General features: G+C 45.4%; 1 protein-coding gene and 1 long non-coding RNA gene across 5 annotated transcripts in view; both read right to left on the minus strand.

Moving 5' to 3' along the window:
- The window catches only part of LOC121851744, a 2,769-nt gene extending 1,658 nt beyond the window's left edge, over positions 1-1,111 (minus strand). Inside the window, exon 1 of the long non-coding RNA XR_006085977.1 lies at positions 986-1,111. This is a non-coding gene — a long non-coding RNA (uncharacterized LOC121851744). The remainder of the gene's footprint in view (positions 1-985) is intronic.
- Positions 1-15,113, minus strand: part of LOC103172721 (scavenger receptor cysteine-rich type 1 protein M130-like) — a 71,996-nt gene that overhangs the window by 49,691 nt on the left and 7,192 nt on the right. Inside the window, exon 8 of one of the 4 annotated variants that reach the window (XM_042345800.1) lies at positions 14,497-14,599. The exons of the other annotated variants lie outside the window; for them this stretch is intronic. Coding sequence (XP_042201734.1) covers positions 14,548-14,599 — 52 coding nt within the window. The 3' untranslated portion in view covers positions 14,497-14,547. Of the gene's footprint in view, positions 1-14,496; positions 14,600-15,113 lie in introns of those variants that run through there. 4 annotated transcript variants of the gene reach the window in all.

Raw genomic sequence — 15,113 nt, forward strand, 5'->3', positions numbered from 1 at the left:
CAAACTGTCTCTAAAATACTCTCAGACACTCTGCCTCCCACACTCTCTCTGACACACTCCCTCTCACACTCACTGTCTCACACAAACTCTCTCTCACACTCACTGTCTCTCACACACTCTCTCACAGAATGTCTCTCATACACTCTCACATATTATGTCTCTCACAATGTCTCTCACTCTGAGTTTCTCATACTCTGAGTTGATCTCTCTCCATCTGTATCATTCACACGCATCTCTCACACACAATGTCTCTCATGCTTTCTCTCCCTCTTTGTCACTCTCACTCTTATCTCTCACATTAACATTCTCTCTCACACACTGTGTCTCTCAAAATCTCAGAATCAGGTGACATGATAAATTGAGGTCCAATTTGTGCTGTGTTCAGAACAGTAGTGAAAGATGCCGGAACACTTTAGGGGAAAGAGAAAGAGTTTCTCCAGGTAATAAATTCCAGACCAACTGAATTCAAGCTGTATGAAATGGTTAATTTTGGAAATGGTGCAAATCGCAAAGGCTGATGTGTATCTGAACCACTGTCATGGTGTTGGCTTAGCAACGTTACCGGATATAAAGCACAAACCACAGAAACCTTCCTGTAAAAGGGCTCAAACATTCAACTGCAAATGGATAAGAAATAATTAGAAATACAGGAATTTTTTAGGAAAGATTTTTCTCTGTATTACTCTGGACAGTAAATCTGCTTTGAATTTCCAATCTACTTTTTTAATAATAATCCTTGCCTTTGATCTCGCGCCTCAACACACCATCGTGGTTCAGAGAATTATTCAATATTTCAGACAAGACGTTATTGAGAATCAAACTGCACTTATGCCAGAAAACCAGAAGGTCGCACATGAAGCATACAACCTTAATCAGTAGATTGAGCAAAACTTGTCACTAACAGCTTTACTTTCTACCCCACATTCATTCCCTGATCAGAACCATTTTTTTCCACTTCCATCACATTGTTCGCTTGAATCCTTACCTCACACCCCACAGCAGCTAAAATACTCCCACGCCTCCATCACTTCCCAGCTGGGCTATTCCAAGGCGCTCCTCGCTGGTTCCCCCAGCTTTACAATACACAAAATACTTTTAAAACAAAATTACTCTGCCCAGTTTGGACTAGTTTTGAAACAGAGCTCAGCTCAGCAATAGAGAAGGAGAGAGTTGGTGAGTGTTTGTGAGAAAGATGTTGTGAAGATATAGGGGAAAGAAAAGGGAGTTGCTCCAGGTGTTATTGTCCAGACCAGCTCAATTCAAGCCGTATGAAAGGTTTAATATTGGACATGGTGTCAAATGACGAAGGCTATCGAACAGCTGAACCAGTGTCATGATTCCTTGTTAGCAGATTTGCCACATACAAAGCACATCCCACGCAAACCTCTCTGCAAAAAGGGCTCAAACATTTAACTGCAATAGGAAGATAAGCAACGAAACCCAACCGCAGAACATCTGGAGAGGAAATTTGCCGTTACATTTCTCTGGACAGAAACCCAATTTGAATCTCCAAGCTTTTTAACAACAATAATAATCCTTACATTTTATATAGCGCCTTATCAACTCTAATGTATAATGTTGTGACTGTATGTTTTATTGGCCAAACACAGCATTACTATTTTACATGAATATTTCTGTGGGACGTTGTTTTGTGTGTGTGTGTGTGTGTCCAGTCTGGCTCAGTGTGTGTGTGTGTGTGTGTTTGTGTGTGTGTGCGTGTGTCCAGCCTGGCTGTGTGTGCGTGTGTGTGTCCAGCCTGGCTGTGTGTGTGTGTTCAGCCTGGCTGTGTGTGTGTATGTATGTGTATGTGAGCATGTGTCCAGCCTGGTTCAGTGTGTGTGTCAGCCTTGCTCAATTTGTGTGTGTGTGTCCAGGCTATCTGTGTGTATATTTGTGTGTGTGTGTATGTCCAGCCTAACACAGTGTGTGTGTGTGTGTCAGCCTGGAACAGTGTGTGTGTGTGTGCGTGTGTCCAGCCTGGCTGTGTGTGTGTGTGTGTGTGTGTGTGTCCAGCCTGGTTCCGTGTGTGTGCATGTGTCCATCCTGGCTCAGTGTGTGTGTCCAGCCTGGCTGTGTGTGAGTTTGTGTGTGTGTTCAGCCTGACCCAGTGTGTGTGTGTCCAGCCTGGCTGTGTGTGTGTGTGTGTGTGTGTCCAGCCTGGCTCAGTGTGTATGTCCAGCCTGACTCGGTGTGCTTGTCTGCATGTGCCCAGCCTGGCTCCGTGTGTTTGCATGTGTCCAGCCTTCTCAGTGTTTGTGTTTCCAGCCTTTCTGTGTGTGTGTGTGTGTGTGTGTTTGTGTGTTCAGCCTTGTTCCGTGTGTGTGTGTCCATCCTGGCTCAGTGTGTGTGTCCAGCCTGACTGTGTTTGTGTTTGTGTGTGTGTCCAGCCTGGCCCAGTGTGTGTGTGTGTGTGTGTGTGTGCATGTTTCCAGCCTGGCTCAGTGTGTTTGTGTGTGTCCAGCCTGGCTCAGTGTTTGTGTGTGTCCAGCCTGGCTCAGTGTGTGTGTGTATGTCCAGCCTGGCTCAGTGTGTGTGTGTGTGTGTGTCCAGCCTGGCTCAGTGTGTGTGTCCAGCCTGACTCGGAGAGACCGTGTGTGAGAGAGAAACTGAATGTGATGGACACACTGTGTGGGAGCGAGAGAAATACAGAGGGTGAGACTGAGGCTTTGTGTGGAGGGGCAAAAGGGGCAGTGTATAAGCAGAACAATAACTTGGAGCCAGTTAAACTCCCAAGAATACCCTCCTCCCCCTCCCCAAAAAGCAGGATAATAATCATTGGCACAGAGCCTTTCATGTCAGTAGGACATGAATCTACATCAAAATGAGCGTAAGGCCAAAATCTAATTCAATCAACATTCTGTTAACTTACACAGCGTCACAACCCGTCCCACACGTGGCTCACAGAAAAGTAGCCAAGTATGTGTGGGGCACCTCTGTCGGTAGTTATCTGCAGTTCTGCGTCCACAAATTATGTAGTCAATTAACTTTACATTATGTTCTGTGAAGCACTTTGAGTCGTCTCAACGATCTGATAAGGCGTTACAACAAATGCAAGGATTATTGTTATTTTTAACTGAAGCTTTGCTTCCGTCTTTGCAACTGGCTCCCTATATACTGTCTCTTTCAAACGTTAAGGTTTCCCGCTGCGAGGCGAAGGGAATCTGAACATAAACGATAGGAGGAGTCGCAATACATCTACAGCAATGAACAAAGACAAAGTAATGACGCGGGGATAAGAGTCAACGTCTCAAGTGAACAAACGTTTATCCACCAGACGCTGACTTTAGACGATTTCTGGTTGCAATTCATCCAGATATATTGACGTGAATCGAAGTGAGTCGAGAATGAAGCAGATTTTCAGCACAACGTATATTATTTGGAATTTAACAATGAAGCTTTTGTGTAAGTAGTGTACGAATTTGGATAAACAAATTCTTTGTCACCTGCTAAATAATTACAGCTTATCGGGGCAGACACTTTCCTAATTCCTTTGCACGTGTGTTCATTTCTGCTTTCTTTCCAGTTGCCTTGGCTGAAAGTGGTGTTTCACAGTCACCTCAGGCCGTGATAGGGAATGAAAATGGAAATGTATCTATGGAGTGCACCACCACTGTGTCCAGCCCAACCTTTCATTCGTACACGCAACATGGAAACGGCTCCATCCGGTTCTTGGTTTTGGGAACAAGAGAGATCGATGTGAAGGACAGGATAAGAGCTTTGGTAATATAAGACAGAGAAACTGCACGCTCACAATCCAAGACCTGCGAGTGTCAGACACCGCCACTTACTTCTGGGCGGAGAGCACAGTGCTTCTTGTCTAAGAGGGACCTGTACAAAACATGTTAGGTTTATTGCAGCTCATTGGTTACAGCACTCGTCTCGCATAAATGGGTTCGATTCCCGGCCGGGGAAAACGCTGAGCAATTTACCTTACTCCACACGACGCTGTTAATCCCGCAGTATGTAGGAACTGGGTTGTTATTCGATTGGCTAAATGGTTTTCCTGGAGCAACAATTAACTAAACAAATAAAAAAAAGGTCGATGAAGTGACTGTTAGTGTGTCACCGTTGTGCGAAATTGGCTGAAGCGTTCAATCCACAAAATACACAATCACTGACTTTTCTTGCTCCACACACCTCTGTTTATGTGGCAGTAAGATGGATACCGGTTGATAATCGATTGGCGGATCGGTAATAGTAATGGGTAACATTTCCTTCAAACTCAATAAAGAGAATGTGTTCACTCCATCAGAAACTGTTTGTGCGATGCTGCCGTGAGCAATTGGTTGCCAGGTTTCGTCCATAAAAAACACAGTCACGACAATCTACAGGAAAGCTTATTACTATAAGGCACAATTGTGCTTGGTTTCTCAAAATCGTGGTGATGGTTTTCCCGGTGAGTCAGAAACACAGAGCGTGAAAAATAAATGTTAAAATATGAAGCGTCATTCACCGAAATAAACCGTACAGCACAATAACGTTAGCTGTGAATTATACGAGAAAACTTGCGGGGACGGCTGAAACCCAGATGACGAGAGCGGAAAGGAAATACTGAACTCACTGGGGCACAGATATCTGAGAAACAACTGACGTCAATTGGCTCTTCCCCTTTCGCTTTGAACCCTCTCAATGGCTCGTTGGCAACTTGAGAGCTGCCCCCGGGGATGTGAAGCCAACACACATCAAGCCATTGTCGAGCCGTCTGCAAACACTCAGGGGCTTCCACTGAAAACTTCGTCCTTTTCGCCTAACTATATCACAATGATACTTGCCATTTGATACAGCGCCTATCAAGTCACTGACACATCAAATCGCTTGACACAGTACACTTGAAAGTGCAGTGAATTTGTATTCTATGGGCGAAACCCGAGTACGAATATCACACAGCGGAGACTCTCAAACAGTCGTGGATTGAGTGATTATTATTTTTTAGTGAAAATTACCCCCGGAAAAGGACCTGCAAATCGAAAAAACAAACGTTTTCCTACGTATCATTCGGTAGACAGAGGGGCGTGGAATAAGGAAACCTGTCTAACTTTTAAAGGAAACTTGCATTTCTTCAATAAACCGGTGAACATTTGGCTATGAAGCGCGAACACACTTTATTCTTCATCCTCCTGAAAGCTGCTGTGTTCCTCTGGGGTGAGTATGTTTCACAGAAAAAAACCCGCTTGCGCTTTGTGAGACACTGTATTTAATTCGACCAAAATTAGCGCGTGAGTTTTATTAACAGATGTTATTTCATTTACCAGGGGTCAGTGGTCAGGAAAAAGTCTACCAATCGCCACTCTCTGTGACTGTTGGGGAGAAGGAAAACGTGGTTATCAGGTGTTCCGCAAAAGGAACAACTCAAGCCTTACAATGGTACAGACAGCATCTGAACCAGGCTCTCAAACACTTGGTAACAGGAAAGACAGGAGAGCAGCGGAAGGAGAGGATCACAGCGACAATAAACTATGGAGACAGGAGCAGTAATCTGAGCATCACAGGCACAGAAGTGACAGACGCCGCCATCTACTTGTGTGCAGTGGAGACACAGTGAGACAATTACATGGAGAGGCCGTACACAAACCCCCAGTGTTCAGTCAGCAATTTTCCTCTTGTTCATCATAATAACTGCTCAGCACTCACTGCCACTCAGTTACCCTCAATTTCCTTGTTAATCACGACATGTTTATGTCACGTCTGCTGGATTGTAATATCCCTTATTTCAGTGTTTATAGCGAGAGGACCTGGGTTCAATTCTCGGGCGTGACAGGGAGAAACCTTAGTCAAGTTTCAATACTCCATACGCAACCTTCGTTTTATATAGCAGTAAGTAGGGAAAAGCTCGCTCAGTCGAAAGACAGATTGCTTTGCTGAGTGGAATAATCCCTCAAAGGTTTTTAAAAATATAATAATTAAAACAAATTTGATCATTCAATGCAAGATAGTTCAAGCGCCATTGCTCAGCTGAATTGTCCACCTAATTTCTCCCGAAAAAACATGCAATTAATTAATTTCAGTGTACTACAATTAAAAACGTATTTTTGTTGTTCCTGCATATTCAATTAGGTGCTTTGAGACGTCTGTAAGATGTAACAAGGCGGTATATGAAACGCAATGATTATTACCATTAAATACTGTGAAGCCCTTTGCGACGACTTGATGTCATGGCAAGGCACTATAGCATATGCCATCATTGCTATTGTTACAGATGGAAGCTTGTGGATACTCTGTGAATTCTGAAGGGAAAGAGGGGTAACATGCCAGCAGACAGTTGGTGTAATCAAGACTAGACAAAAATGCACAGCCATTCACTTTAAAGTATATTATGTGTAGCGCTTTCCGAAGTGTCAACAATCTGATGAAATTTTACATAAATTGATGCTTACTATTTAATTATTGACAAATTAGAGGTATATGGCGGCCTTTACATCAGTATAGGCGATGCGAAAAATAATTCAGGCAAATAGTGATTAATAATATATTCCATGTTTATTACAGAAATCTGTGATGGGGATTCCGTCAGTCAGAAAGCTGCCACGACGGTTAAGATAGAAGGACAATCTGAGGTTATTGAATGTACTTATTCCACTACTGTTGGCTATTACTATCTGTTCTGGTACCGACATTACCCAGACCAGCAGCCAGAGTTTATATTTCGCAGCTATAGTAACCGTGACAATCCCGTCAAAGGACCAGGATTTGGAAACCCTTTCACTGCTGTGCTGCACAAATCCATCTCATTCACCGGTTTAACCATCTCTGAGCTGGTGTTGTCTGACAGCGCTGTGTATTACTGTGCCTTTAGTCTCACCACAGTGATAAACTGCACTGCAAGTCTCGTACAGAAACTGCCTTCACTTATATACATCGATATGATCTGTCTGTTGAATTGTGTTCGGAAATTTGATCAGCCTTCAGGCCCTTCGGGAAGCAAACATATCTGTAATCACAATGAGAAGAAACCACACTCATCTCACAACGACTTGTCAGCTAAACGTTCACAATTAATGCAGACAGCAATTAGAGAACGAAATAGGCGCCACAGGACCTGTTGCAGTTGACTGGTTTTGCTTTGTAAATCTAATTTTAAAAAATCTTTTACAATAAATCCACGTGATCGTCGCGCTTTAAAATATATTTTTCGGAAAAAAAGTCATCACGACTGATAGAGCAACACTGCTGTGCAAAATTACACAACATGTACAGTCAACTCGCTTGACAGTATATTTGTTGATTTGCCTTGAGACGTCTCGAAGTGTGATGAGGCGCTATATTAAATGAAAGGATTAATATTACTCACGGTTACTCTCTCCAAATGTTAAACTAAATGACTTCACGCTGATTGATTTGAGGAGAGCAGCTCGACCTCCATTAGTGAGAGGAGTAGTGGAATCAGGGAGATCTCCATTGTTTTTGATGATCCCAGAGTTATTTTGTGGTTGGAGCTCTCACCTCGCAAGCGAGAGTATACAGGTTAATTTCCTCGACATGGTTTTATATTAGGCAGATTTCCTTCCTCCACGCACAAGTGAGCCTCTCTCTACCTGGCAGTAAGAAGGAATCTGTTTGTCAGTCGATCGGGGGATCGTTTTCTGGGCTTCATAGTGCCTTAAAATTGATAATGATAATTGTGTTCAATGCACGATTGTCCGTGGGACACTGCGATGATCAATTGACAGCCACGATTAACCCAAAAACTCAAAATTTGAAACAATCGTAAGGAACGTACCAGATTGAAAATTTCCCAGATAATTGCATCAAAAAAAGGCGAAAGCTGGTCTTGCAAACAGTATTTCTACAACAAAATATACAATTATTTCATTCTGCGATATATTCTGTGAAGCGGTTTGATACGTGTGAAACATGCGATAAGTCGCTGTATTAAACGCATTGATTACTATTATTTTCGTTATTGAATATAGCCATCACAATACCCAAAGAGACACCAACCCTTATCTCGTAACAAATCGCATTGTGAATGTCTCCTTTTTGATCCATTTGCTGTGCAATCCACAACATGGCCCCTCAGCGTTTTTTTGCTTGCCCACTTTTTTGCCCTAACTGCACTTATGTAGAAAAAGAGGTAAGTGCACACATATACACGTTTGGATCTGCGCATGCACATCACAAGCCTGCACATGTGTGTTCGAAGACTGATGAGGTCCTGAGGGTGAGTTATACCTGTGCTTGTGGCTGTATAATGGTTGGATATCGTGTATTTTTCATCCCTACGACTAAGCTGCGCATTAGGGCTTCGGCTGGCACGGTTGACAGGAACTGAGTGCGCGCATTCCCTTTCCCTAGCGACTGGTCTGGCCTTCCAAGTGCTGCCGATGTGGAGGCTGATGCTCTACCCCCAGCAGTGTCCTGGAGTACTGCGGAAACGCCTGTTAAGGAACCGGTTGGGAAATATTCACAGAGGGCTGTCTCGATTTTGACATTCGTCAGTAAACGCCATATCAACTCCTCCAGTGATACAGGGAGACTCAAGGAGGAAGTGGAATTTTAGTCAGATCATTATAGGAAGTTGAACAGTGCAACAAAAAACTCTAGAGGCAGTAATGTGGTATTTCAGGTCTTTATTTTTAATTTGAACACTGTTGGTCAGTGAATGAATATAATCATCTGATGCACAACAATCATCAAGAGATACGAGGACTCGATGAATTGTTTGTACTGCCTTTTCGCTTTCTAGCATTAGATGGTGATCACCGGACCGAGAGGATGAGCGATAAAATTAGTGAAATTGGATTCAGTGGGCAACAATTTATTGACATAAAGCTGAAATTGGAATGAGAATGTATTTTGAGGTATAAGAAACTACTGAGGAACAGCTCAGATTCGTGATACTACGTGAAGAAGTCTAATTACAGGCAGATTATTTGCTGTTGCGCTGAAAACGTATGAATTTATTAAGTGGATTTCCGTGGAGCTGTAATACCGAGGTCAGACTCTGGGTGGCGCTGTTGTACAGAGTACACAGGGAGGAGTTACAGTGCAACACCACTACCTGCTGGGCATGTGCTTGTAACTGCAGGCCTTCCAGCCATTCCTGTCTGCCTGGACTTGGGAGCATTTTAAATTCCCGCTATTCAGTGCGTAATTATTGTCAGATTTGGGAACCAGGAAACTGGAAATATGTGGCCGTTCAGGGGATCAATTGTGAATTCTTTGCTTCGTGAAGAGCGCTATAAAACTGTAATTTGTTGTTGTATATTTTTGTTGCCAATACTCACCTTCTTTCCACACCACACCTTCACTCACACCCAGCTCCACAGCACCCTCATCCACACCCAATCCCACCCCATTCTCACCCACAGCCACCCCAAACTATCCCACACCCATCTCCACCCCATCTTTACTCACACCCATCTCCAACCCATCTTTATTCAGACCCAGCACCACTCCATTTTCACTCACACCCAGCTCCAGATCATCTTCGCTCACACACAGCTCCAACGCATCTTCACTCGCACCAGCCACGCCCAATCCTCAGGCAGCCCCAGCCCCACCCGATTCTCGCCCACATCCAGCCCCTTCCCTTCTCATCCACACATAGAACCTCCCCCGTCATCACATCCAGCCCCTCCCCATCCGCACACACACCCAACCAATCTCCCTAATCACCCTCACCCAGCCCCTCTCCAACCTCAACCACACCCAGCTCCTCGCTGTCATAGTGACGAGCACTAACACCATAATGACCAGTTCATCAATAAAACCATGGTGACGACGCATTCTCACACTGATAGCTGCTTTCAGTCTGGTTTACGTATTCATGACCTTGCGCTGAAGTAAGAATTGATACACATTTCTTTTTATGCAGTAAAATTTAATATAAGATTGCCAAGCTGACGCCTAATGTAACTGATACATTTTATCTAATGAAATTAACGCTGAATATGGGATATTATATTTAATTGCAATGAGTTGATCGGATCAATACATTTGCGTTAATATAGAAAACGCTCGCGTTACGGTTCCCATCAGCTGATTATGATTATACAACACAGACGGTTACAACACTGTACTTTTACGCTTTTCCCCCTTCTCCCTCACTCTTTGTCCTCTCATTCTCTTTTCCCTTATATCTCCCTCTTTCTGTTCCTGTCTCTCAATACCTCGCTTCCCACGTGTATCGCCCCAACCCCCACCACCCACCCCACACACACTCTCTCTGCCATCTCTCACTCTCTCTGCTCTGTTGCTCCTTGTTTGTTTCCCCAACTCTGTCCCTCTCTCTGCCGCTCTCCATCATAATCGGTCTCTCAATCATTCGCTCACCTTCACCCTCCGAATCGCTCTCTCCTACCCCCGTCTCCCTTCTCGTCTCCCGTGTCCTTTCTCCCTCACATCCGCACCACAACTGGCACCGCCTTCCATCACCTCCGGAATATCGCCAGATTACGGCACTACCTCACCCCTCACGCTGCTGAAACCCTGGTTCACGCCTTTGTCACCTCAAGGCTGGACTATGGGAACTCTCTCCTCGCCGGCCTTCCCGCCACCTCCCTCCACAAGCTGCAGGTCATTCAGAACTCTGCAGCTCGTGTACTGTCCCGCACCAGGCTTCGGGACCACATCACTCCCACCCTCGCTCGCCTCCACTGGCTCCCCATCCCCAGAGGATTGATTTCAAGATCCTCATCCTCACGTACAAGGCCATTCACGGCCTTGCTCCCTCCTACCTCTCCAACCTACTATCCCCCTACCTACCTGCCCGTACCCTCCGTTCCTCTGGCTCCGGTCTGCTCCACGTCCCCCGCCCCAACCGCCCTACTATCGGTGGTCGGGCCTTCAGCCTCTCAGCCCCGAGGCTCCGGAACTCCATCCCCCAGTGCCTTCGCCTTGCTTCCTCCCTTTCCTCCTTCAAGGCCGGTCTCAAAACCTTTCTCTTTGACCGTGCCTTCAGCTCCCCTCTCGACTCTCTTCCTCCTCCTCGCTCCCTCCCTTCCCTCCCCTCACCCTGACCATTTCCCCTCCTCTCTCCCTCCCTTCCCTCCCCTCACCCTGACCATTTCCCCCCTGCTCGGGTCATGACCCAACTGTGCAGCGCCTTGGGACGTCCTCCTGACGTGAAAGGCGCTCTATAAATGGAATCTTGTTGTTGTTGTTGTTGTTGTCTCTCTCCTTCCTTGTCAGCCCTGTTTCTCTCTCTGTGTGACACTCTCTCTCACTCAATTGCTCTCTCCTTCTCTCGTACTTCAAACGCCCTCTTAATTCTGAATCGCACAATAACTTTTTCCTCACACAAGCATTCTTTTCCAGTTGCTCTCAGTTGATTTCTCTCACTCCCCCTCTTACCCTCCCGCACTCTTTCTGTCCCCTCTCTCACTCTCTCTGCATCACTTTATCTCTGCTTGCCCCCTTTCTCCCGATCCCCCCTTACATTCTCTCTCTATCAATCACTCTTTCTCAAACACGCTCACTGTTGGGCCATCCAGTAAATTAAGCACTAACATTTCTGATTAAAATTTTCACTCACACCCCTCGTCCTTTGTCTCTCCATCTCTCTCACAACCTGCCCTGCTCTCTTTTACTCTCTCACCCTCTACCACACAGACTCTCACTCTCGTTATCTTTCTCTTAGTCGCTGATTCTCACTGTGTCCCTCACTCAGTATTTCTCTCTCTCTCTCTCTCACACACACTCTCTCTTTCACACAATCTTTCTCGCAGGCAGTCCCGATGTCTCACTCTATCTCCTTCTCTCACTCAGTTTCCCACTCAGTCTCATTCAATCACTCTCTCTCACATTCATTCTCACTCAGTACCTCACTCAATCTCTCGCTCAGTCTCTCACCCTCAGTCTCATTATATCTTACTCAGTCTCTCTCTCTAACTCATTCACACTCACTCACTCATTCTATCTCATTCTGTGACTCAATCTCCACCTATGTCAGGGAGACAAGTGCCGTGAGTGACGCGTTGTAGTCAAACTGAAGCTGGTATTGAATATAGTTGCTGATGAGGAGCTGGAGCGAGGAGATGGCCACCGGCCTCCGGGCTACACTCTGACTGTGGCGTAGATTGGACCATCATTCTCACCGTTTTCACGGCCATTCTCAATCCTGTTTCCCAACATCAGATTAGCGTAGATGATGTCAGCATTCTGCAATCAGAGCAACACTCAACATATCTGCAGAAGGTCATTGGGAGTAAACCCTCCCCCACCCACCCACCCACCCCTTCCTGGAGACTCCGACTCATATCTCCAGTGTGTGAGTGCGTTTGTTTCCCCTTCCCCACACCAGGAGTACAACACATGTTAAATTACCAGCAAGTGGAATCAAGTTTTGTGATAAATCCCCCCGTAAATAAACCGGAGCCAACACTAATGATAAAAATCTTGCGTTTAAGAAATTCCTCTGAGATGAACGATGCTGTTTGAACGTGAAATTAAACACAGACACACACAGACATCGAGACTCTCTTTCTGACTCACACATACGTATACACACAAACAAACACACACACAGACACTTCCAAAAAGGCAGAAACATGCGCTCACAGAAAAACACAATCACGTAGACAGATACACAAGCACATGGTTCTGAAGTTTTTCACGTTGAGAGAACGGCTGAAAGTGTTTAACAACATGTATTATAATTGGTGGAAAGTTTATGACCATAACCAAAAGGATCAGCCGAGTTGTGCACAGAAACGTCCCTCATATACCCAGTCAGACTTCAAGACAGTAAAACCTGTGAAGCGCTTTGAGACGTCCTCATCATGTAAGATGATCTGTACCGAACGCAAGGATTATTATTATTTTGCTGAACTCAGCGAAAAAATTTTAACGGCCAGTGCAAGGGAAGATTCCCTCATTCCTTTCTCAATATTGCCAAATTCCCGACTTTGAGGATAAAACCATGAATTTATAGCTCAAGCGAGAGTGCTGCCGGCTGAGACAGCGTGACCGAGAGCCTGAGCTGGAGTGTGCCAGGCTGACACGGCTGAGCTGGGTTAGACACAGTGATGAGCTGGGCTGAGCCAGGTCTGACCTGGTCTGACACACGGCCAAAGCTGGTCTGTTGACACAGGGCGTGAGCTGGGCTGTACAGAAACTGAGCTGACACAGGGCTTAGCTGGGCTTACACAGGGTTGAGGTGAGCTGAAACAGAGCCTGAGGTAGGCTGACACCTGGTTCAGCTGAACCGATACAGGGCCTGAGCAAGGCTGACACAGTGTTAAGCTGCCCTGACACAGGCCAGTGATGCATTCACTACTCACCATTGAAGGCACCGACCGGGGAACCTTTCTCACCGTTGCATCTGAAACAAACGGAAACTGTATTTAACACCAGCACAATTCATTAACCGCACTATAGTTGAACAGTATTATTAAGGATATCAAAGGTTGCAGTAAATAATTATTAACGATAATGCTGATAGTAAATATTAGACCACAGTTAATATTTTGGTAACCATGGCATTTGAAAAAAACTAACTTATCACGACATAGAGAAGTCCCAAAGAGCTTCACAGGATTGACGGTGCACTGGAATTACTGCATACTATGTCAATTAAACCAGGAAGACATTCATGCCAGCAGCCTCACAAGTACAAGTATGTGAACGATTTTTTCTCAGGATTGATGGCCAGATAGAGATCGTTGGCAGAGTGAGAGAGGTTCTGTTCTTGAATAGCGCCGTGGGATCTTTAATATTCTCCTAAACAGGCCGAAGTTTCCTCGGTTTATCTTAGAATCTGAAGGACGAAACTTGAAGTGGCTCAAAACAGTCAGCGACATAGAAAAAAACATGCAGACACACAAACACGCAACAGTAACACAACCTGGCACGCAGAGCGACCAAGAGAGTAGGAGAGTGGCAGACACACAGATTGGCACACACAATAGACACAGACTGACTAAGGGAGAAGGTGAGTGGAGAAAAAGAGACACACAGAACAAACGATAACGGGAGAGTCAGAGAGAGAGAGAGAGAGAGAGAGAGAGAGAGAGAGGATATGGATGAGTATTATTAAGGACTTAAAATCTTGCAATTAATAATCTTTAATGAGCATGCAAGCATTGGTGTCAGCAGCTCCAAAATCAGATGTACACAGGGCGTGAACAATTGTTTTCTGGAGGATTGTTGGACAGAGAGAGACTGATGGCCATGAGAGACAAATTCTCTCTTTGAATTGGGCCGCGAGTTCTTTAATGTCCACCTAAAAGGGCAGAAGAGACGTCGGTATATGGTCTCTTCTGAAAGACAAAAAACTTGAAGTGGCGCAAATTGAGACAAGCGATTGACAGTCAGACACACAGACAAGCATGCGGCAGACACACAGACAGAAACACAGACAGACCAAGAGAGTAGGAGAGGGGCAGACATACAGATTGACACACTGTAAGACACCCAGAGAGATGAAGGAAGAAGGCGACTGCACAAGGGGAGAGACAGATCCAGAGAAAGAGGGCTAGGAATCAATAGTCTCTGGTTTGGGGGAGGCTCATGAGCAAGAGATTGGTTTGGGTGGGGCTCGGGCCATCGGCTGACCAGACGAGTTTGTGATCAGCTCTTTTCACTCAGGACTCAAACCTAGGAAACTTCTCACTCACAGGTGACGTTGCTGGGTTCAGGGCCGCCTCCCGTGGGTACGTTCCTGCGAAAAAAAACAGACAGATGAGAGCGAAATATTCTCTGCTGTTTTACTGAGGAGGATTGCGGTGCTCAGTCCAAGTCTTGTAACAGGGCTAACGACCAAACATTGACACTCAGCTGGAGTGAAGCGAGGGGGTTGGGGAAGGTTTGGGTTGGGAGCCAGTTGTCTGAGGCTTGTGTGGAAACCCGTCACCATGGTGACGAGTATCCATACCATACGATGAATTCCAGTCATGCCTCCAATAGAAGGCAATTCCTGTTTATTTAATTAATATGCATTACATCTGCCAACCTAATCCCCATGTGGTTTAGGCACAATCTGGCTAGAATCAGGGTTTAGCGACCTCACAGTATGAATTGGGATCCCACCAGCTAAAACCACACGGCTTGCTATAGGGAGCTCCGTCTTGCAATCTTCCTCTGCTTTTCGAGTTAGGAAACATCAACCCGTTAGGGATTTATCCTGTAGTGTAGCAGGAGCTGAATAGGAGGATTCCTTACCCCCAGTATCTTTT

Source organism: Callorhinchus milii, unplaced genomic scaffold (assembly GCF_018977255.1).
Source record: "Callorhinchus milii isolate IMCB2004 unplaced genomic scaffold, IMCB_Cmil_1.0 Scaffold101, whole genome shotgun sequence".
NCBI classification, from domain to species: domain Eukaryota; kingdom Metazoa; phylum Chordata; class Chondrichthyes; order Chimaeriformes; family Callorhinchidae; genus Callorhinchus; species Callorhinchus milii.